Genomic DNA, 23,269 nt, shown 5'->3' with positions numbered 1-23,269 from the left:
GTTCAGTTGACTTTAACGTGAATTAGTAGCTTTACGTCATTCTGCTAGGTTTCTGTTCTGATACCCGGATTTCTTTTGACAGTGTAATCCCTCTTCTTTAGAATATACTTATGCTTGATGTACTTGCTACATTAGTGCCTGACATTCGTATGATTCGATTTTTGATCACCAACAGTAGTTTAATTTCCCAAATAAATTATATAGTGGTAACTGCTTTTATACTAGTTTGTATAATGATTAACTAGAATTCCAAATATTTCAACTCATTTTTATCAACCATTTTGTGTCATTTATATGAAGGTGCTTCTTGTTTTTAAAAATAATAGTTGTGGACTATGTTAGCACACCAACATGAGGCAAACTAGAGTAACTACACAATTTCACATTAGTTATCCTGACAAATATAACTATGTGTTAATTACACGAGTTTAATAGTTATAGATGCCCCCATTCTCCAGAATGGCGAGGGTCTCAAACTGGTCAAAGTTAAAAGACAATAAATGGTGATACGCAAGACTAAAAAACATGATGTTAAAGAACTTCATCCTTGTAAATGTAAACACAATTATTATTATTATTATTATTTTTGTGCTAAAATGAGGGTTTCTTTTACAATTAAATCTTTCTGCTTATTAAAACTTCTGGATGTCCATTCTGTAACGATTTTAATTTAAAAAGTAAAAATTAAATAACACCAATATTATAAAACATTTTATACAAATATTAGATTAATGAAATACGTACAAGTATAAAAAAATCAAAACAGAGAATTTCTCTTAACATTGCTACAAAAATAAATCAAAGCTTTTTTTGCCCAATTGACTCAATGTTGAGCTGCTGGTTTATGTTACCTTACTGGTTGTGGAGTCTTTGGTTATACCTAGCGTCTGCTCGGTTATACCAATTTACAACTTGGACAGTGCAGTAGTCTTCTCTCCAATGGCCTCTCATATCCCTATTGAGCTGAAAATAAGCTAACCATTTCAGGAAGACATTTTCACAAATTTTGTTATTTGGTAAGCCAATTCAACTTGAATGTGCAATACTCTTGAGAGAATCTGCCAACATCCAGACTATGCAGTATGCTGCATTTGGCCAAAAAATTCAATTTGCAACAAATTTATCTGATAAGAATTGAATGTGCCTTATTTTGCTATGCTGCCATTTTTAGACCCCAGAGCATAATAAACTCAAGTGAAAACCAACCCTTTCTGGTCCTCTGCAGCTCTTCATCTGGTCCTACCCACAGCTCTACTTGGCTTCTTCAATTCTCCATGGCAAACAATGTCTTCTTCCTCCTTCTTCACAGCGCATAGAAGGCCTCTGACATCAGGACAAATATTACCAGAGTCGTTGACTGGACCTCAGATAACATGCACTGGGATCAACTCTGCACCAAAATCCATGCATAATGATGGTGAAGGAAGAGCACATCACAAGACGAGGCCAAAGGAAGCTGCACGAAAGAGCTGAAAGGTCTACGGCCGCAATGCAGGAGAGGTTTTTTTTTAACATCTTATTAGAGAAATGTTGCCTGGCCAGCTGCCATTTAGCTAGATTTGAATCAGAAAAGGTTCGGATCTGAGAGAATCCAAAATTTTGGTAAAATTTGAAGCGAAATCCAATAGCGTGGAACTGATTTGTACATCTCTTGTGCTCAGAATTATTATCCAAACGTGTTGAGTTGTTTGAGATGAGGAGATAGGTCTGGAAAAAAGCTGAGTCAGGGTCTGCAGCAGGCAAGAAGGTCACTCTGACCACTTAGAGTAGACCAACCATCAAGGTATTGTACCTGAACCTCCCTCCATAATCATCTTCCCTGTGATTTAAATAGGGCATAAATACTGAACATTAGTAGCTATAGTAAACTGTGCCCCGCAGTCCCAGTCTTTAATTTTCCTTTGCACTTCTGCAGCATAGATTACATAATACATAATATGTATGGTTTTTGCACAATATATAACTTTTAACCACCTTTTTTATATGCTCTATATTTTGTATTAGGTTGATTATGGGATTGGGTCTATTTTAGCATTGCCATTTGGTCTTGTCCTGCCGCTATTTTTTGGGAACTCTCCTGTCTTTTATCGTCGTGCTGCTTATGTGTTTTGTAATGAATTTAATAAAATATTGTAATTTTAGACATATCATTTCTGGTCACTATTTCTCCCTCAGGGTGTTTTTGCCTACACTCAGTAGGGAGAATATTAGATTTGGAATATAATAGTGCTCTAATAATGAGTAAAATTAAATACATAAATAATAATTAGTCTATGGACTTTGTTTGCTTTCACCTTCAGCTTTTGACTAAAATACTTGGAAACAGAAAATGGCGCTATTTATAAAAGCCATGTGCCTTTACAGTATGTATAAAGCAGCGTTTACATGTTGCAGCATTGTTGCTTTTTTTGCTGCAATCACAGTAGAACTGTAGCATTTTTACCACGATTTTGGACAACAGCGACAAAATGAGCATTTTTTGCTGCAATAAAAGAAAACGCACTGTGATTCAGCATGTGAACGCAGTGGGCATGGTATTTCTATAAATCCCGTTCACTGTGCTTGTACTGTACAACAGTGTTTTGGATACAACGAAAATACACTGCGTCCAAAACGCTACTAATCCTGATCGTGGACACAGGCCCATATACTTTATATATACTGTAACATTACAAGTGATATAGGGCAAGTGGACAAATAACAAGGCATGTGTAATATGGATATATTCCATGTGATTAAAAATTATTACTCACTTTCGGACCAGAAAAATGGATAAGAGATCAGTTGCAACAAATATAGGCACAAATAATGGACACTGAGGGGCCCAATTGATTTTTATGTGGTCAGTTTGGTGTCCACTTTTTAGAATTGAAAATAAGAGTCCTGCGTGCAAAATATTCTCCATTCTAAAAAAACTAAATCCAGATGGATGCTACAATAAGCAAAGGGGCCCATTGCTTCCATTTGCATAGCTGATGCAACGGATCAATAATTCTGTTTATCTGTTCCTAAAACGGTACAAGTAAACAGAAAATCAGAAGAGAAGAGCCTTAGGATTTACTCTACCATATCTAAACCCTATATCTCTGCTGGACCCTGACCGTAATGGCAGCATTCTCCCAGTGGCCATTGTAAAAGATGTAATAATCAGTTGGGTGATTTCACATGTAACCAACCAGTATACCACTGTAAAACTAATCCTATGTGGATCTGATCAACTTAGAAACTTAGCTTGTAAAAAATATACCAATGTACCCTTACATGTCTAAATGGTCACCAGGTGATGCTCATAGATCAGTAGCTATTTATCACTTTCATAATAAAGATGTTGCACCTTTTTTGTGCTCCCATGGCTTTCAGTGAGCAGTTGTGATTTAAAAGAGTTGTCTCAAGAAGTATTTTCAGCAGCGCACCACAACCCAATTTTTTACTGCCATGGGAGGCAATGAATTACGGATTGATGAACAGTCCAAATCAAGGGCATGGTTGTGCTACTATCCCCAAACTATGTAATCTCTGATGCTGCAGCAGATACAGATTTGCCTCTGCAGCATCGAAGGCGAGCAAGGGTACGGAAACTGACTAGATCCTGCCAGCTTCAGAGCAGTGCTTACAAGCTCTTTAGCAAAGAGTTTGTAAGCTCTGCATTTCTAGCTTAGACAACAAGCTGTAAACAAGCAAATTAAAAATCTCTTAGTTCTGAGGAATGGAGAGAAGTTTTGATACGTGAAAAATTGTAAAGTTACTTGTTTTTACAAGCATTTTGCAACTTTTCAAGAACTGCTATTTCCAACGATTCCTGTCTTCTCTTACAGACAGTGCCTCCGATTACAGTTGTCTGCGTACCTGTATGCCACAAGGTGTAAAGTAATGCCATAATTACTTTCTTTACATATATCTGATACCAGACACATGCTATTTTGAGACAGCATAGCTATTCTACTACTCTGCAGACATTACATCTGTTGCCTAGCATGAGAAAAACATCCAGGCCAAAACCAGAGAGGAAGCTGAGAGAGCCAGAAAGCATTGGACATAAGAGGCAAGTGAAGTGTGAAACCATGTGCTACAGGGAGCATACGTAACATTTCAGGAGCCTGTTCTTACTGAGACATGTCAGCTACAGACATTACATAAGTGACTTATCTTGGTGCATATAAACCATTGCAAATAAGATCAGAAAACCCTTTTAAATCTAATATAAGCAATATACACATGTAAGACTGTAAGTGAAAAAGTACTAATATTACTGTTTTTATCACATAGTAATCATTAATCAAGAGTGTTTTACACATCCTTGTGAGCAGTGATGTCATAACCCGTTCAAACAGTAGTGATGTTACATGGTGAAATATATCATAATTAGACATGAGAGGACCCAAACTATAAAGTTTGGGGTTCATACCAAACATGGACTTTTTAAAAAAAACCTCACTGTCCAAGTTTGGAGTTCGGGTGCTGTACATATGCTAACCACTAGATTGAGAATCACCGTGCTCTGGTACACATGATGCTTGACCTACTGTCAGTCGTTTGCAGTCTCTGAATTGCTCGCACTGGGGGTAAAATAACATTGTCAGATGCAGTGTAAAAAAAAAAGCCCAGTCCTCCCTCCCCAGAAATGCTGTTTATGGCTGGCGGTATGTGGGCACATGGCCGAACTCCCCAATCATTAACTTCCAGCGGGCTGCGGGATCAAGTTCAGGTCAAGTCCAGGTCCCGAACTAAACTTTATCTAAAGTACGGTTGAACCCAACGGACCCAAATTTCCACGAGTCCGCTCATTTCTAATCATAACATCAAAAATCAAATTCATTGAAAAGATCTATTCTAGAAAATAACAAGCCCCTTCTGAGATATAAATATGTACCTTGGATTGAAGTTTTATAAAGTGTATCCCTACATTTACACATCAGACTTTTGCTGTATTTGGTCTCCGAGCTCCAATGTGAATTCTTTTGATTTTATATCCTATAGTTGAAGGGTTATACCTGTGCTATTAAAATTAGTTAGAAGCCATGTACTGTAAATCTTTCTGTGCTATATTATTACATTAAAAAAACAGGACATTTAAAACTAGGTTCTTCAAAGACGAATTAAAAATGAATGTGCGAGTAGTGACAATAACTTGTAGTTTCTATATAGACGGTGAAATCTGCAGCAAATCTCATTATTTTGTGTTTTTGTTTCGGTATCTGCCCAAGTCGATCCAGTATGTGAAACAGGTATCCAGCAAAATGCTATAGTTACTCTTATTGTGTTGAGTTACATTAGACAGGTGTCCTATGCATTAAGGCACTGGTCAATATAAAAAGGAATCAAACCCAAAAGCCTCCAGTGGGTAAATGTAATGTCACACACACATCAGAAAATATATTGCTTCTCTAGAAAATATTCCATTTACATGTTCTTATTTCCTTAAACGAAAATGTGAAATTAATAAATATAACAGTGGCAAAATATATATTTTGGTTTCCAAACAGTGTAATACTATTTTGTACCACAAGACTCTACGATGCTGTTGGTGTTGCCTATTCTATGTCAAAGTTCGTTTTTGGCTGGGTGCTGTCTCCATTCAGCAGACTCCTCTCCTGTTGTTCTGCTAGTAATTGCCACATCTGTTTGTTCCTCAGGCAGCCCTCCAGGAGTGGATAGCATGATTCAGACACCTCTGCTAAGGCCTACAACAATAAATCAGTCACAATAGTCAACGAATCAATAGTCAAAAGAAGGAAAGCTGAATTAAATTTAAAAAAAAATACGGGTATTCGAACATCGCTCAATGGCTTCTGGTATTTACCTTTTTAATGACCTAAAATTAAGTAAAATATGGGCCTAGTCCTAATTGTTTTAAGCATGGGTCTACATGGCGAGTTTGGTCATAACACAAGTTGTGCCGCCAAAGGTCACTGTAGCTGATACATTATAGATCATTATGAGATTGTGTTGTTAAAAGATACAGCTACATCACAGCATAGTGCAATTGATTGAAGTCACAATGTGACCAGGGGCGTAAAAACTGTGGTTGCAGAGGTCATGACTGAGACTGGGCCCGGCAGGTTAGGGGCTTGGCACCCACCTTGCAGGGAAGCAGCCGGCTCCACTCAGTGAGAGAGGAGCTGCGCTGTTCCTGCACTAGTTTTAATACAAGTGGCTGGGCAGTGCTTGGCTCCGCCCTCTCCAACCTCTTCCTGCCTGTGACCTCGGGCTTGCTGACCCTACCATGTCACCGTCTTCTACAGTGTGTGGAGTGTGGTACTGCTGCCATCATGAGCTGCAGGGAACCTAATGGTTAGTGAAGCCCTTTCCTTATCCCTCCCTCTTGTCACTAGAAGCAGTCGGGACTGAGAGCAGAAGGAGAGGGAGGACATGGCAGCTGTAGCAGCAGAACCTGTGACAGGTTCAGCTCTGCTCCCAGTCCTGCTCTGTGCTTTGTCCTCTATTTCCTGAAGACCAGCAACTTCACTGGTCATGACTGCTGCCTTATGATGGGGCAGGGATGTGAAAGCCCCGCTGCTTCTGGAGACTTCAGCAAAGATAAGTAAATGTAATAGTGTGTATACATTATATCAGTGTGTATGTGGGTAGTATATAGTGTATATCAGTGTGTATGTGGGTAGTATATAGTGTATATAGGGTATATCAGTTATCAGTGTGTATGTGGGTAGTATATAGTGTATATCAGTGTGTATGTGGGTAGTATATAGTGTATATCAGTGTGTATGTGGGTAGTATATAGTGTATATCAGTGTGTATGGGAGTAGTATATACTGTATATCAGTGTGTATGTGGGTAGTATATAGTGTGTATGAGATTCAATCTGAGATTGACTAAGAGCCAAGTGTTTGAAACGCGTCCTCTCTGTCTTGGGTTTGTTTCACCCCAACATGGACTTTTTAATATGTAAATAATAAAGAATCAACGTTTTAAAGAATTTCCTGTTTGGACTCAAGTTGCTGGAATATCTTCCTTCATCATTACCAAAGAATTGCCGATTTTTTCCTTGCACGGTCCACAGGTCTCGGTCTCCTATCAAGCAGGTGAGCTGGGTAAAACCTTCATTCCTTTTACTATGCCTGTAATAGTGTATGTACAGTATACAGCGTTTGTTTCTCTGTAGGGGTATATGAGTGCATGTGGAAAAAATGGATCAGAAGAGAACACCACACACCGGGGCAGCAGAGGGAAGGTGAGTTTAATTGTTACATTTTTTTAAAGTGTGCACTGTGATGGGGATCATATGTACTAGGATGGGGACATATATACAAAGATGGGGGACAAAGATTCAACCATGGCATAGGAAAGCTGGGTGAACAAGGCTCTTTCCCTCAGCACCCAGCTTTTCCATGCTCTGCTAAACATCTATCCCTCAACATACAGCTTTTCCAAGGGAAAACTGGGTGCTGAGGTAAAGATGTATAGCAGAGCATGGGAAAGCTGCGTGCCTAGGACAAGGTGAATAACAGAACATAGGAAAGCTAGATGCTGATTAAAGAGATTTCAGAGCATGGGAAAGCTAGGTGCTGAGAGAAAGAGCAGAGTGTCGGTGTCATTATCCTGTACCCTGCGTGTTGGTGTAATTATCCCATACCTCAAGTATCGGTGTAATTATCCTGTACCTTGAGTGTCAGTGTATGGGGGCCCGGGTCCAAATTTTGCACTGGAGCCTATCGAACTCTAGTAACGCCACTGATTGTGACCCCCATAGTGCCAAAACCCTGATAATAAAGTAGCAAAAAAATCCAAATCATTCTGACTTTTTGCTACTTGCCTGTCATGGATGAGGCACCATGTGGATCACAATGTGACCTCATTCACATGCACTGTGCTGTGCATCTTTGGCCAAACATCATGTGTCGTGAGCATAGTTTACATGTAGCCCCAACCTAAAGACAGTCTAAATTATTGAATGGTTTTATCCACTGTCACTTAACCAATTTCAGAGCATGTTCTTCTAGAAACACGTCCTTGCCCAGAAAACTCTATATAGACAGGGCCAAGTTCTTAGAGTGCCCCTATCTAGCACTGAAATAATGAAGTTACTTTGGCATAAAAAACACTCCCCTAAGACTTGCATTGATGTAATGTGCAATACTCATTGATACCCCTCAGGATCTGTGTATGTGTCTGAAAACCACAGTACCAGCTCAACCAATCTCATACATAAACCAAAGCACATATTATAGGTAAAGCGTAACCATCGTTTTAATGTTTATTATATACATCAATAGTACACATGAAAATAGTTGTTACTGATGAAATTCAATGTAGATAGAAGAGGGACGAGTGAGTGGAGTTCTGCCTCTAGCTCCTCCCTCTACCTGAGGTAAAGTCTGTATTCAGTGAAGACTTTCCCATTACTGAGATAGGAGATGGTAGTTGGTGCTGATGAGATTCTATGTAGATAGAAAAGGGAGGAGGAGGGAGGAGTTCTGCCTCTATCTCCTCTCTCCTTCCATCATCATAGAATCTCATCAGTTCCTTATTTTCATGAGTACTATTGAATTATGAAATAAAAATTAAAACAAAGGTTATGCTTAAAGCAATTGAAACACAAGTTGCCAGCCTGAAAAATATATTGCTGGTGATTCATTAAAACTGGAGTGTACTGCTCGCTGGAGTGTACTGACCTGACTCACCACTTAATGAATCAGATGTTTTCTGATATCCAGTGTGCGCTGTTGCCCAAAAATGTGCACGAGCTGGCGGCTTAAATTTATGATATGCGCCAGCTGTAATTTATGATATATCTGATGGGCTGATGTGATCACGTCCTGCTTTGCCAATGTCCTAACCATGCTATGCCCATGCTATTACTACAGCTTTAAAAGTGAGACTACAGTGGGCTTTACACGCTACGATCTCGCTAGCGAGATCGCAAGCGATCGTACCTGCCCTCGTCGGTTGTGCACCATGGGCAAATCGCTGCCCGTGGCGCACAATCTCGCTTAACCCCATCACACGCACTTACCTGCCCTGCGACATCGCTCTGGCCGGCGAACCGCCTCCTTTCTAAGGACAGCGGCGTCACATGGCAGCCGTCCAATAGAAGCAGAGGGGCGGAGATGAGCAAGACGTAACATCCCGCCCACCTTCTTCATTCCTCATTGCCGGTGGAGGCCGGTAAGGAGATCTTCATCGCTCCTGCGGTGTCACACATAGTGATGTGTGGTGCCGCAGGAACGACGAACAACATTGCTAATAAGCAGAAAACGATTTTTTGTTTCAGAAAGACCTCTCCGCGGCAAACTATTTTGACCGCTTTTGCAATCGTTTAAGGTCGCTGATAAGTGTCACACACTGCGATATCGTTAATAACGCCGGATGTGCGTCACAAACAACGTGACCCCGACGATAATTCATTAACGATATCGTAGCGTGTAAAGCCCGCTTATCTACATTTCAGAAACAATCATCTTGGCTATCTTATACATAAGTTTGTCTTGCAAGTATTTAGCATATGATTAGTAATGCAAATTCTTGTCATGTCACTGTATTGCTACTGTTTTGCTTCTGGTGGTGGAAAAAAATCTTTTCCTTCCTGTATACTGCAAATTACAAACTGTTCTCACATTTCCTAATAACGCAGTGTGTATTAGGTTGATTTTCAAGCTAAAGTTTACTGGTTTGAATCGAGGAGCAGTCATGAAGAAGATTTCCTAAGAAAAAAGAAACAACATCATCCAGCTCATCGATAGCGGACTCTCGGACACGAAAATTGCCAAACTGTATTATTGGAGTGCCATGACAGTAGGAAGGATATGAAATAAATTCCAGCCTTCCATTGAACCGTCCAGGCAAAATATCAGAGTCAACAAATCAGCTCATCACAAGGTCTATCAATTCTGGCGCCACAAACATGGCAGTGCAGGTGGCTTGTATGCTTCATAATAGTGAGATCACATACTATATGTCCATGTAAGCACCATGCAATGTATGTTACACAATTCTGGAATGGTGGTCCGAAAAAAGTGAAGGCGCTTCGACTTTAATATCGTCATAAAAAGTGTTAGTTTGAGTTTGCAAAAAGTATGAAAAGTGGAAAGTAGAAGATTGTAAATAGGTTATTTGGAGTGATGAGAAAGTCAATAGACTAGGCTCTGATCGGTATGGGGTATGGGTATGAAAAGGATGACATAGTGTTCCAGCAGGACAACGACTTGAAGCATATGTCAAGATTGGCGAATAAATGGTTCAATGACAATGAAGTAGGGGTGCTGTATTGGCCATCACAGTCCCCAGACCTCAATCAACACTTCTGAGTAGTGTGCCGCCCCCGTGTCAGCAGCCGGGCTGCTCGGATCTGGATCCGCAGTGGCTCGAGGGGCGTCGAGACCCAGGGGTCGTGCGGCCACTCAAATAAAGGGGGTATTTACAGGGGATTGTATATTTAAAGTTCGTGACGCCACCCGTGGTGTGTGGTAAGGTGGCGTACCACCGCTGCAGCTGGGAGTACTCGGGGCTGATGGAGTGGGCAGCTAGGATTTTAACCCCTCCACGATTGGGGGGAATGCCATTGGTGATGGTGTTGGGGAGTGCCATTGGGAGTGAAATGGTCACTTGTGTACTCACTCAGTCCATAAAGATGACACCGACAACTTGGTAAACCAAAGTTCTGGACACCGCTGCCGCTGAGGGTAGCACGTCTGGGTCCCGTTCCCACTGGTGTTGCCTGATAATCTGTGACCTTCCTCTTGCCACTAAGTTCTCTTGCTAGTTGGCCCCTGTAGTGTAAACTAGTTGGGTCCCGTTCCCCAGTGTGGCTAACTGAGGGAGTTTGCTCTCAGAGTTCACGCTTGGGATTTCCTAGACTGTTTTAGTGGAAAGTCCTATACCCCTCGTTGCGCTAGTACCCCGATTTTGGAGCGGGTGGAGAGTGGATCTTGAAGTCTCCGTTCTCGTTGTGTCAATTGTCAGGTTGCCTGAAGCTACGCCCTGACCTAGGGTCCACGTACCCCATTGTGCCCTGGTCCCAGCCCGGTGATGGTACAAGGCCACCGACTGTCCTCCTCGACAGTTCTGTGTCCCTTGTCATGATCCCCTGCGAAAGGGGGTCAAGCTCCTACTAGGCCCAGACCACCGTCTGCTACCTAGTGAATTCCAAGGAGCCCGGCTCCTGACTGCCTCTCTCCTTCACTCTTACACTTCCTCTCTCCTACTGACCTACTCCTGACACTCCTGACCTCCCCTTACCAACCCCCCCAAGTGGGCGACCCTATTCCACTCAGGCCGTCCACTGGTGTGTCTGGTGGGTGTGGTGCAGAGTGTTCCTAGGATTTTGATTGGCTGATGTTGGCAACACCATTAGTTGGGGACCCGTAACCAAGGAGGAGGTGGATATTGCACATAAAGGCAGATTGCACAATACCCTGTGATGACCTGATAGGCCAGGGCGTCACAAGTAGAGTTGAAGAAAAGGCTGTATACATACCCAAGTGAGTTGATCATTATGCACCAACATTGGGAATGTGTAGAGGAGACCTGGGATCAGATATCAGTGAAGACATGCTTAACTCTGATAGAGAGCATGCCCAGAAGGATTCGGGCAGTAAATGCCTAAGGTCGAGTTACAAAATACTAACAAAATAATAAAAATTACATTTTAGATTTCTAGGAGCAAAACAATAACAATGCAGTGACATGACAAGAATCTGTATAACTAATCATATGCTAAATAACTGCAAGTCAAATTTATGTATGAGATAGCCAAGATAATGATCTATAAAATGTGAAGGTAGTCTCATGCTCAAAGCTGTAGTAGATAGTGAGATATGAAGCCTGAAAGTCAAAAGTTCCAAACATTGTCACCCTTTTGCTTGTTAGTGTACTACAAAGTTACTTACACCTTGTGATTGAGGACTGTAAATCTCTCTGAAGCATTTCTAGAAGTTATGCAAAAGGAAGGAAAGGCTGCGATCATGACAGACTTATAGTTTATAATTGGCACTATATCTGACAAAAAATATCCTTTTGGCATGTGTCTTGGCTTTGTCTCCATATACTTCTATGTGGCTGAATCAACAATGCTAAACAATTGTGCTTTTAACACAATGAAATACTTAAAAAAAAAATGTATGCTGCACCATAAACATTGGTTTTATATTGGGGGATAAAAAGTAACATATGCAACTGTAGCCTACATTTGCATACATTGGGACTAGAAGCTTAACATTCACAACAATTAGTTTCCCCAATATTTAAGCAGAGCATAGTGTGAACAGAGTCTTGGATATAACATTTCTGCCTATACTATATTGAATACACTTCTTGATGTACCTAACATGTAACTAGGAGTTTGAAGGAAACTGCACTTAGATAAAAATATTCTTTATATGTACTCACCTGATAGAGCTCTAAGCAAATTGCATCAATAAATCCAACCTGCATGCTGGGTATTTTATCTTTCTTCTCTCTATTCATCAGATCCTGAAATCACATAAAATTCATTCAATTACATGGTTCTACTCAAATGTGTTTGTTATGGCTGCCACCTGATGGTGGACTACAGGAACTTCAAGTTGGAATTGACGAACAAACTTACTAACACCTTTACTATACTGATGTATAATATATAAAGCTGAGTGTATCTGTGTGTGTGTCAGTGTTTGTGTGTGTGTGTGCGTATGTGTGTGCGTATGTGTGTGCATATGTGTGTGCATATGTGTGTGCATATGTGTGTGCATATGTGTGTATGTATGTCCGCTGAAGGAATCCGCATCGTCACATTTACTATTTCAAAATTTTGACTCAGGGACAGTCATAGACTATGTTTTGAGGGGAAAATTTAATCCTGCGCTTTACAGTTATTCGTCAAAAAACCTGCTTACATTAAAGTTAATGGAGCTCGGAGCTATAGGTCATTAATAGGAGCTCTGATTGGTTGCTATAGGCAACGAAAGACATTCTTAGTATAAGAAGCTTCTGTGTAATATAATATGATTTCGGTGGAGAGAGGGATAGAGAGAGACACAGAGAGAGACAGACCGACAGAGCAAAAGAGAGCGATAGATAGAGAGACAGACAGAGAGACAGGCAGAGAGATAGAGGCAGACAGGGAGAGAGGCAATCAGAGAGACAAACAGAGAGAAAGACAGATAGACAGACAAAAAGACAGAGAGAGACGGAGACAGACAGAGAGATGGAGACAGAGAGAGAGACGGAGACAGACAGAGAGACAAAGAGAAATACAGAGAGACAGACAGAGAGACAGAGGAAGACAGAGACAGAGAGCAGGAGAGGCAGACAGGGAGAGAGAAAGAGAGACCGAGAGAGACAAACATACAGAGAGACAGTCAGAGAGAGAAACAGACAGGCAGAGAGAAAGGGAGACAGAGAGACAGACAGACAAAAAAACAGAGATACAGACAGAGACACAGAGAGAGAGAGACAGACAGCGAGACAGAGAGGCAGACAGAGAAAGAAGGAAACAGAGAGACACACAGAGAGACAGACAGAGAGAGAGGCAGACAGGCAAAAAGACATACAGAGAGAGACAGAGACACAGAAAGAGAAACAGACAGAGACAGAGACCGACAAAGAGAGATGGATAGAGATACAGACAGACAGGGACAGACAGAGAGAGAGAGACAGACAACCAGAGAGATAAACAGAGAGACAGAGAGAGAGGCGATCCCCCGGTAGGCCCCTCTACCGGAGAAGGTCCCACATGGCTACGAGGGCAGTTGTTGGTACCATAAACTTCATTCACGATGTACAAATAATGGCATTATCTCACACTTTATTTACCAAATTACTCAGTTTACTGTAACGAAGCATAAGTAAAATTGTGAATAAGGGTCAGGTGATATTTGCATTTAGCTGAGCATTGGGTGCTTAAATCAATGTTACTGGTGGGCCTTTGGCTCCCGAGTCTGACACTAAGCAGGTAGAAAGAACAATAAATCTTTGTAATTCACTTGTTTCGAGAAGCAGCATACCCAATGCAATGAACATTACACTTACAATTGGCTCAATTTTTAGTTCCCGTCTCTCCTTATCTCCTTGGTCATAAAATTCTGAAGCAACAAGTTCAGCTATCTGAAAGTAACAAAATGTATTTAGTTACCACTATACAAAGTTTTTTTCTCATAAAGACTATATAATACCAGCAAAATAATGGAATTTTTGATAATGTTGAGGCTAAGTTCATATATCCTGTAGTCATCCATTAGAGTGGATCCGTTGGCAAACTGATTTCTGCCGCATCCATTTTTTTAACCTGGGAGTCTATAGACAATGGATCCGTTAATAGATTTGTTTAGCCATCCGTTGTACTTGCATTTCTAACAGATCCATTGTTTTCTTAATGGATCTGTTACAAATGGACACTAAAGGGGGCTTTACACGCTACGACATCGCTAATGCGAAGTCGTTGGGGTCACGGAATTGGTGACGCACATCCGACCGCATTAGCGATGCCGTTGCGTGTGACACCTATGAGCAATTTTGCATCGTCGCAAAAAAGGAGCAAAATTGCTCATCGGTGACATGGGGGTCCATTCTCAAATATCGTTACTGCAGCAGTAACAAAGTTTTTCCTCGTTCCTGCGGCAGCACACATCGCTCCGTGTAACACCGCAGGAACGAGGAAGCTCTCCTTACCTGCCTCCCGGCCACAATGCGGAAGGAAGGAGGTGGGCGGGATGTTCGTCCCGCTCATCTCCGCCCCTCCGCTTCTATTGGGCGGCGGTTCAGTGACGCAGCTGTGACGTCGCTGTGACGCTGAATGAACTGCCCCCTTAGAAAGGAGGCGATTCGCCGGTCACAGCGACATCGCCGGGCAGGTAAGTACGTGTGATGGGTCTGGGCGATGTTGTGCGGCACGGGCAACGATTTTCCCGTGTCGCACAACAGATGGGGGCGGGTACCCATGCTAGCAATATCGGTACCGATATCGCAGCGTGTAAAGCGGCCTTAAATCTGTTAAGGAAGTGTTGGCAAAATTGCTGCTTTTGAGCATCTCAGTGATCAATAAAAGTGATTAAAAATGTAAAAAATAAACAATCCATTATACAGCTCAATCATGAAAAAAATAAAAATGTTATGAGCACTTGAATATGGCACCACAAAGTTTTTCTTCTTTTTTATTCTTCAAAAGTTGTAAAACATTAAAAAATATATACATTTAAAATTGCCACAAAAAAGTCAATGTGCCACTTTGATGATTCTACATTGTTGGAGATCTTCTCCAAATAGTATCACTGACAATCTTAGCATTTTAACTTCAAATTCAACTTATTCAGGCTGTCATCTCTGGAAAAGACTTTAGAAAATGAAGGTGCTATAATCATGGTAAGCAAACCAATCCCCAAGTATGACCGTGGCTGAAGGAACATGGCTATGATACAGGCAGAAGACTGCCAAGGTTTCTTCTATACTCTGCAGATAAAGAAGGGTCGGCATTAGTGCTGTCTTTCGATTTATGACATGGCCTTTGGGGTCATAGACTTTTATACAGATCCTTTCTGGAATGTCCCGACGTCTGGAAAGTCCCAGAATTTAAATGAGTTTACAAAGTCCAAAGAATATAATGACCTCAAAGCTAATAACAGAGAACAGGGAGCCACTTATAGTGAACTATCTAATGTTATATGAGTATAATCAAATCATTATCCAGCTAACTGAAAAAATATCCCCTTCATACTATGTGAAGACATTATTCTCATTCTGTGATGAGAGAAGAGTATGTTCATGATTTATCTCTAGCATATCAGATCTACCAGCAGAGTCTAAAGGCCCCGTTACACGCAATGACGTATCTAACGATATATATCGCCGAGGTCACGGACGCACATCCAGCATCGTTAGCGATGTCATTGCGTGTGACACCAACGAACGGCCGATAACGATCAAAAATACTCACCTTATCGTTGACACGTCATTCATTTTCAAACAAATCGCTGATTGTTGAGGACGCAGGTTGTTCGTCGTTCCCGAGGCAGCACACATCGCTACGTGTGACACCTCGAGAACGACGAACTACAGCTTACCTGCAGCCACCGGCAATGAGGAAGGAAGAAGGTGGGCAGGATGTTACGGCCGCTCATCTCCGCCCCTCCGCTTCTATTGGGCGGCCGCTTAGTGACGTCGCTGTGACGCCGCATGAACCGTCCCTGAGAAAGGAGGCGGTTCACTGGCCACAGCGATGTCACTAGGCAGGTAAGTCCGTGTGTCGGCTCCTAACGATTTTGTGCGCCACGGACAGCGATTTGCCCGTGACGTACAAACGATGGGGGCGGGTGCTTTCACCAGCGATATCGCTAGCGATGTCGCTGCGTGTAAAGCCTCCTTAATGGGCATCACACAGATAATTGTGAATAAATCCAAACGCTGCCAACACTACTGTACACATAGTGAAAAATCCTCTAGGTTGGCCACATCGGATAAATGTCCCTACTGGTTGGATTACCCCTTTAAAGAGGACCTGTCACCACCAGGTCAAAAGTGCCAAGTTTTTACTTTAGCTTTACTCATGCTCCTCTCCTGAGGATTTTTCTTTTTTTATTTTTAAAATTTACTATATGAGTCCAGGGTTATGGACTTTTTCATTTAGTTCTATTTTTTATTGTTGTTATCAATGGGGCATGGCTCTCAGGGTTCTCTGGGATGGGGGGGCTTTAGGTTACTTTACATAATTACCCTGAGAGTAATGCCTTCTTGTGTAAAAATAATACAAATTATAAAAATTGAATATTTGGGGCAGTAGTGAGAATAAAATAGGAGCAAAAACTCGTTACTAGGTTCTTTTTAACCATTTCAAAACCTTGTGGTTTATCCAGAAAAAAACTCAGAAATGCGAAATGGTGAAAAAATGCAATTGTTTTTTGGATTTTATTCTTACAGCATTCATAGTGTGTTAAACAAATGGCAATGTGATTTTACATGTTACTACAATTATGGCAATATCAAACTTATCAGGATGTTATTATATTTTAGTTGTTAAAAATTCAGAACCTTGTTTTTTATATTGTTACTATTTTGTGGTGACCGCAAAATAGCAATTCTGGCTTACCTATTTTTCATTTTTGCCATTTAACAAATGTTTTTTAGATTTTGATATATCAGAGTTTTTGAGATAACACAACACAATACCATATATGTCTTTCTTTTCTTTTATTTTTTTAATGTGGAAAAGAAGAGAAATTTAAAAATAAAACACATATAAAGGTTTTGGGTTTTTTTTTATCCCCCCCCCCCCCCAGTGAAATTGGGCTTGTGATTGTTTAATAGCTTATACCATATACTACTATACTGTAATATTACAGTATATATTATTGACATTCTCATATGAAGTCCATGCTAGGCTTCATAGGAGGATTAAAATGGTAGTCATAAAGGGCCTTAAAGGAAACCTCTCAGGTCCCTCATGCCCTCCATCCCAGCAGCATTCATATGTATGCCATAATTCCTTGGAATTTTGGCATACACATCTTCTGTACTTCCGATCATGCGCAGTGAACCTCTCTGGGAAGCACACTAAAGTGCACTGACACTGCAGAAATTAGCCACGCACATGCGCAAGATGTCCTGGAGCTGCAGTGACGCTGGCTTGTGGAAATCATGTTATCACACCCACAGGGACATGATAACCTGGAAAGAGAACCAACCAGTCTCTTCAAGTAGTCAAAGGCCTAATTAGCATAGGGACAGAGCACTTTACAAATACTTTTTTTAAACATTAATTTTAATAAATAGCATTATATAGAGCTGGTTATGCAGGGAAATGTGGCATGCACATCTGTTTGCTGCTGGTTTGGAGGGTATAATGGACCTGACAGATTCACTTTAAACAGGACCTTGGCTGTTATGGTATCAGGGGGAGGCAATAGGAGTCAATAAGCAAATGCATCACCAAGCAGTCCATTTACATGCCACTGTCAGGGATTGACATGGGCATTTATATGGTTGAACAGCAACGATCAGACCTAGCTCCGGTTGCTGTTGATACAGGCAGATGCTTGCTCTGTACCCCAGACAGGATCTGCTCAAAATAGAGTGGGCTCACATACTGAGTTCGCTCCATTGCCCTTGTGTCAATCTGTGACAAAAATGAATGTCACAAGTCGTTAAGAGGTTAAAATACCTTGTGCATGAAGGCAGGTTTATTTTTTAAGATATTTTGTTTATGTCTTATTTATTTTTAAGGAGCAATGTTCTGCATGTAAAAAGACCCCTCTATATATAAATACTTTGACTTGTGAACTAAGGGCACGTGAAATATAATAATGGAGGAAAGCTAAAATGATGGTTGCAATTATCCAAATTATACGGCAGTTTTATAAGGTCAAGGGAAAGCATCATTATCTTTTTTCCAGGAATTCTGTATTCTTGGCTAGAGGCCCAGCGCTCCTTCTGCTGCAATGTCAACCATATCATTAGAAAACTGTTCTTTTTATGTATTCATGTGTTCTATAGTGACTACAAGTAGCAAACATGCACTTTACCACAGTTAGAGATTTGTATTTATAATATGCTGTCCACACAGGGGTGGACGCAGACAGAAAAGCGTCCCTGTCAAAGAACAGTTTGGGGGCCCTTTTAAGGGGCACTTTGCACACTACGACATCGCAAGCCAATGCTGCGATGCCGTGCGCGATAGTCCCGGCCCCCGTCGCAGCTGCGATATCATGGTGATAGCTGCCTTAGCGAACATTATCGCTACGGCAGCTTCACATGCACTCACCTGCCCTGCGACGTCGCTCTGGCTGGCGAACCACCTCCTTATTAAGGGGGCGGGTCGTGCGGCGTCCCAGCGACGTCACACGGCAGGCGGCCAATAGAAGCGGAGGGGCGGAGATGAGCGGGACCTAAACATCCCGCCCACCTCCTTCCTTCTGCATAGCCGGCGTGAACCGCAGGACGCAGTAGGAGATGTTCCTCGCTCCTGCGGCTTCACACACAGCGATGTGTGTTGCCGCAGGAATGACGAACAACATCGTAACATCGGTATTTCCCAATTCATGGAAATAACTGACGCTACACCGATGATAAAATAACGACGCTTTTGAGCTCGTTAATCGTATCAAAAAGGATTTACACACTACGATATCGACTGCAACGCTGGATGTGCGTCACTTTCGATGCAGCTGCGATGTCGTAGTGTGCAAAGTGCCCCTAAGTCTATTAGACCACCATAATGCACAATTCCACCTGCTTTGGAGGTATAAGTAGGCCTCTTTAACTCTTGGGCCCCTGTGTGGCTGCACAGGTTGCACCAATGGTATGTTCACCCATGTCCACATTATATACAATAAGTTTTATATTATTAGCTGTTCTCGGCGGCGGTAGCAGGCGTCCGGAAATGCTCAGTTTTGGAGCTGCCCCATCTTCTGATAGTGGTTAAGGTGGGTACTGCACATCCGCTTTTTATTCAAATCAAAAGTATAGGACCCGGCCGCGGCCACCATCAGATGATGGAGCAGCGTCTGAGCTGAGCATTTCCAGCTTCCAGCTGCCGCCGGCACTGAGGGTAGTTGATTGGCGGAGGTGCGGAATATCAGACATTGATGACCTATCCTAAGGATATGCCATCAATGTAAAGGTAGAGGCCATTCTTTTTAATTATTCTACAGAAGATACATCCCCTTCTACATAAACAATATTGCTACTTCTGTGGAGCACTACAGTACAGCACTCCCGACACAACAAAGAGCCCTCTTACTGAGGTTACTCATGGCTAACACTAATTAACATGCAGAAATTTTACTATAAAAGATACAGACCCGCTGTTGAACTGGCCAGGGCTTTGTTATTGCAGACAGATCACAGGCAGTCATTAACATAGCTCTGCAGGAAAGACAAAACTATTATTTAGGTTCAATATATTAAGTGGTTATTGTATGGAATGATAAATAGGAATTATCCTAAAGAGAAAAAATAATAAGATAAAAATCAATTAAATATTAAATTTATAGGAATTTTACAGGTGGCCCAAAATTTGCTTTCTCAGGTGCTGTTTTATTAGGCACTTTTACTTCTGCAGCATCGAAGGAGCTCAGTAGCATTGAAGCTATTAGGTATTGAGAGGAAACTGTGTGCTCCAGCAATCCTGGCCAGCTTCTGAGCGGCACTTACAAGCTCTGCTGGATGGAATTTGTAAGCACTGTGCAGGCTCGGTCGTTGCAGATAAACTGGCAACAAGGTGTGAACTTAAAAATGGAGAGGATTTTTAATAACAAATATATTGCAAAGTTGCTTTTTTTTATTAGCACTTGACAATTTTATCCATGAAAGAAAATGAGAATAACCATTTAGAGGCATTTTCCAGTTGATTTACAACTTATGGCTTGTCTGTTTTTCAACTTCAGGAATTTCTCCTTTCCTCCTTCCTTTTCCTTTCCAACAAGTTTTGTAAACCTAAGTACTGTAATCTTTTTTTCAACGGTTTTCAACGTTTCTTTAGCATTTTTCCGCTGTTTGATTTTCTGCCTGATTTTTTTTAATATTCTTTGGGCATCTTTACAATGAAGTTTTCCAGCTATGTTTAAATCATTTACACAATGAAGAAAATGCAGTGTTATTTTGAAACAAAAATGCTCAAAAAGGCTCTTGGTTGTCTTTATAGCCTTCCCATTGAGTTGTAAAGTATTGAGTATCTTCCTAGCAGTAAACGCCAAAAGAGTATACTGTACATGTTGAGTCTTTTAAATAGTTGGCGTCTTTGAAAGAAAGTAGTTTTCCTTACAAGTTATCATGATTATGGTTTGGATCATTTTTCTTGCACTCTTTCCACCATTTTTTGGCATGGACCCACTCAAAAATGGTGGAAAAAATATGAAGCCTGAACATATCCTAAAGTTGGGTCCATGTCATATCTGAACCCATTTGTTACTTCATAGTCGTAATTACACACAAAACCTCAATCTATTACCCAGATAAGTGAAGGGTTAATTTAGACAAAACACAATTTGCCCAAAAGGCAACTAGAGGTACTCTAACTAAAGATCCTTGAGAGGAGCTGCGGTCTGGTATTCAGCTCATTATAGCCTTGGCCTCCTGATGAAGCCAGTGTTGGTGAAACATGTTGGGCAGGCTATTAGCTGAATGGTTTTGTCAAGGGAGAAATTTGGGTAAGACTGCTAATGGAGTCGTTGTTCAGGCAAACAGAGGCATGGGGCCAAATTAGGTATCTGCACAGATATTATGAGACTCAATAATGAACACAGGACATGTTCTCTGATTGAGCTCAGGCTTGCGTCTGAACTCGTGTATTCAATTGCTCAAGCATTAACACATCATTTCACCCTTGAAACATATTTACAAAACTTCTCCAGTTGCTCACACATACTAATAAAAATAATTAGGGGGGAGTGCGTATGGGCAGCATTGGGAGAATGCATGAGATCATATATCATCCCAGATGGTACTACTACTGTGAATTTACTGATAAGGCTCCCAATTAACTTAATGAATCTCTCACTTGTTCATAGTTCGTTCATTTGTACTTTGGTTAACCCTTTCTTGAATATACAGCTTAGAATCATATTATGGCGTCTGTGCAATTGTCATATAGACACAGATAATTATGCTACTAAATCTACATTTTGATTATTTACATACACAGATAATCTTATTACATTTGAACAAACAATTTATAGCCCAGTCTACCTTCACAGTTTTAGGTAGGCAGTGTAGGGTGAAATTGACATCTATATATGAATTTATATGAATTAATAGAATTTTAGTCCATTTGATAGTGAGCTTCTGTCCACGGCCGAATGTTGCACTTTGTGAGTGATAATCTAACTCTTCACCCTATATTCCAGTTTTTAATCTGGTAATTTAATTTGGTTAATAATAAAAGTTACATTTTATTGATCTTTAGTTAGGGTACTTCTAGTTGCCTTTTGGGCAAATTGTGTTTTGTCCATTGTCTTAAGTCTCAAAATAAAGTTTGAACTCAGTTTGATCTCCTTTTCGGGGGAGTTCATCTTTTATATTGGCTGCATTTATCTTTTAGGTAGGACACATTAGCATAATAATCTACATGAATAATTATGTTACTTTCCCCAAATTAAGGTATATTAAAAACACTTAAACCGTAACTATTGTTTTAAATTTTTATTTCATCAGATGATGAAATTCTATGTAGATAGAAGAGGGTGGAGGGGGCGGAGCTCTGCTTCTAACCCCTCCGACTAGCTCCTCCCTTCTCCCGTCATCATAGAATCTCATCAGTAACAACCGCCATCTCCTATCTCAGTAATGGGAAAGTGTTCACTGAATACAGATTTTACCTCAGAATTGAGAATTTTGACAATGACTGATTAATTCTGGCAGAGAAAGAAGCAGATTTGTCTGATAAGATGTATTACAAAGTTGCTTGTTTTCATGTCTACTATTGATTTATGAAATAAAAATTAAAACAACGATTATGCTTTAGGTATTGACATGTACAATTAATAGTAAACTTAGATGTTTCTAAAAGAAAGTCGTAATATTAATTTACCAATAAATAAATTACAAGCTTTTCTAAAGGTATTATCAGGATCCAAATAATTTAAAACCAAAATACAGTAGTTTGCGCTTTGATCCCTGACATGCAGTCGGTGAAATAAGTATTGAAAATGTCCCCAATTTTCTAAGTAAATATATTTCTAAAAGTGCTAATGAATGAATTTCTCACCAGATGTCAGTAACAACCCATCCAATCCACACAGGAAAAAAAAAAAAAATTATATATATATATATATATATATATATATATATATATATATATATATATATATATATCAAACCATACATGTCCATAAATTTAGTGATGTGCAATAATGAGAAATGACACAGGGAAAAAGTATTGAACATGCTTACTGAAATGTATTTAATTCTTCAGACAAAAGCCTTTGCTGATGTGACAGCTTTAAAACTCTATCTGTATGGAGAAATACATTAATTGCTCAGGTGTGATTTTGGCCTATTCTTCCACACAAACACTGACAGTCCTGTGGGCACCTTCTATGATCTCTGAGCTTTAGTTTCTTCCATAATTTTTTATTGGATTCAAGTCAAGTGATTGTCTGAGCCATTCTAGCAGGTTTATTTTCTCACGCTGAAAATAAATGAGTTTACTTGGCTGTGTGTTTAGGATCATTGATTATTGGAATGTAAACCCTTATTTCATGTTCATCATCCTAATAGATGGCAGCAGATTTTTATCACGAATGTCTTGGTACATATGTCCATTCATCCTTCCTTCAATACATGAAGTTTGCCAGTGCCGTATGCTAAAAAACAGCCCCACACCATGACGTTCCCACCTCCAAACTTCATT

At 40.5% G+C, this 23,269-nt stretch overlaps 1 protein-coding gene across 5 annotated transcripts in view; it reads right to left on the bottom strand.

Annotated features, from left to right (window-relative positions):
• Positions 1–256: 256 nt before the first annotated feature.
• PDE5A (phosphodiesterase 5A) overlaps positions 257–23,269 on the bottom strand; it is a 394,028-nt gene continuing 371,015 nt past the window's right edge. For all 5 annotated transcript variants that reach the window (XM_075350615.1, XM_075350624.1, XM_075350634.1 and 2 more), the window contains exons 18-21: positions 19,722–19,785; positions 13,963–14,037; positions 12,343–12,426; positions 257–5,681 (exon numbers count right to left, since the gene is read on the bottom strand). In XM_075350615.1, coding sequence (XP_075206730.1) covers positions 5,532–5,681; positions 12,343–12,426; positions 13,963–14,037; positions 19,722–19,785 — 373 coding nt within the window. In that variant the 3' untranslated portion in view covers positions 257–5,531. The remainder of the gene's footprint in view (positions 5,682–12,342; positions 12,427–13,962; positions 14,038–19,721; positions 19,786–23,269) is intronic.

This window comes from Anomaloglossus baeobatrachus, chromosome 1 (assembly GCF_048569485.1).
Source record: "Anomaloglossus baeobatrachus isolate aAnoBae1 chromosome 1, aAnoBae1.hap1, whole genome shotgun sequence".
Taxonomy (NCBI): domain Eukaryota; kingdom Metazoa; phylum Chordata; class Amphibia; order Anura; family Aromobatidae; genus Anomaloglossus; species Anomaloglossus baeobatrachus.
The sequence above is the reverse complement of the archived record's forward strand: the minus strand, read 5'-3'. Positions and strand labels throughout refer to the sequence as shown.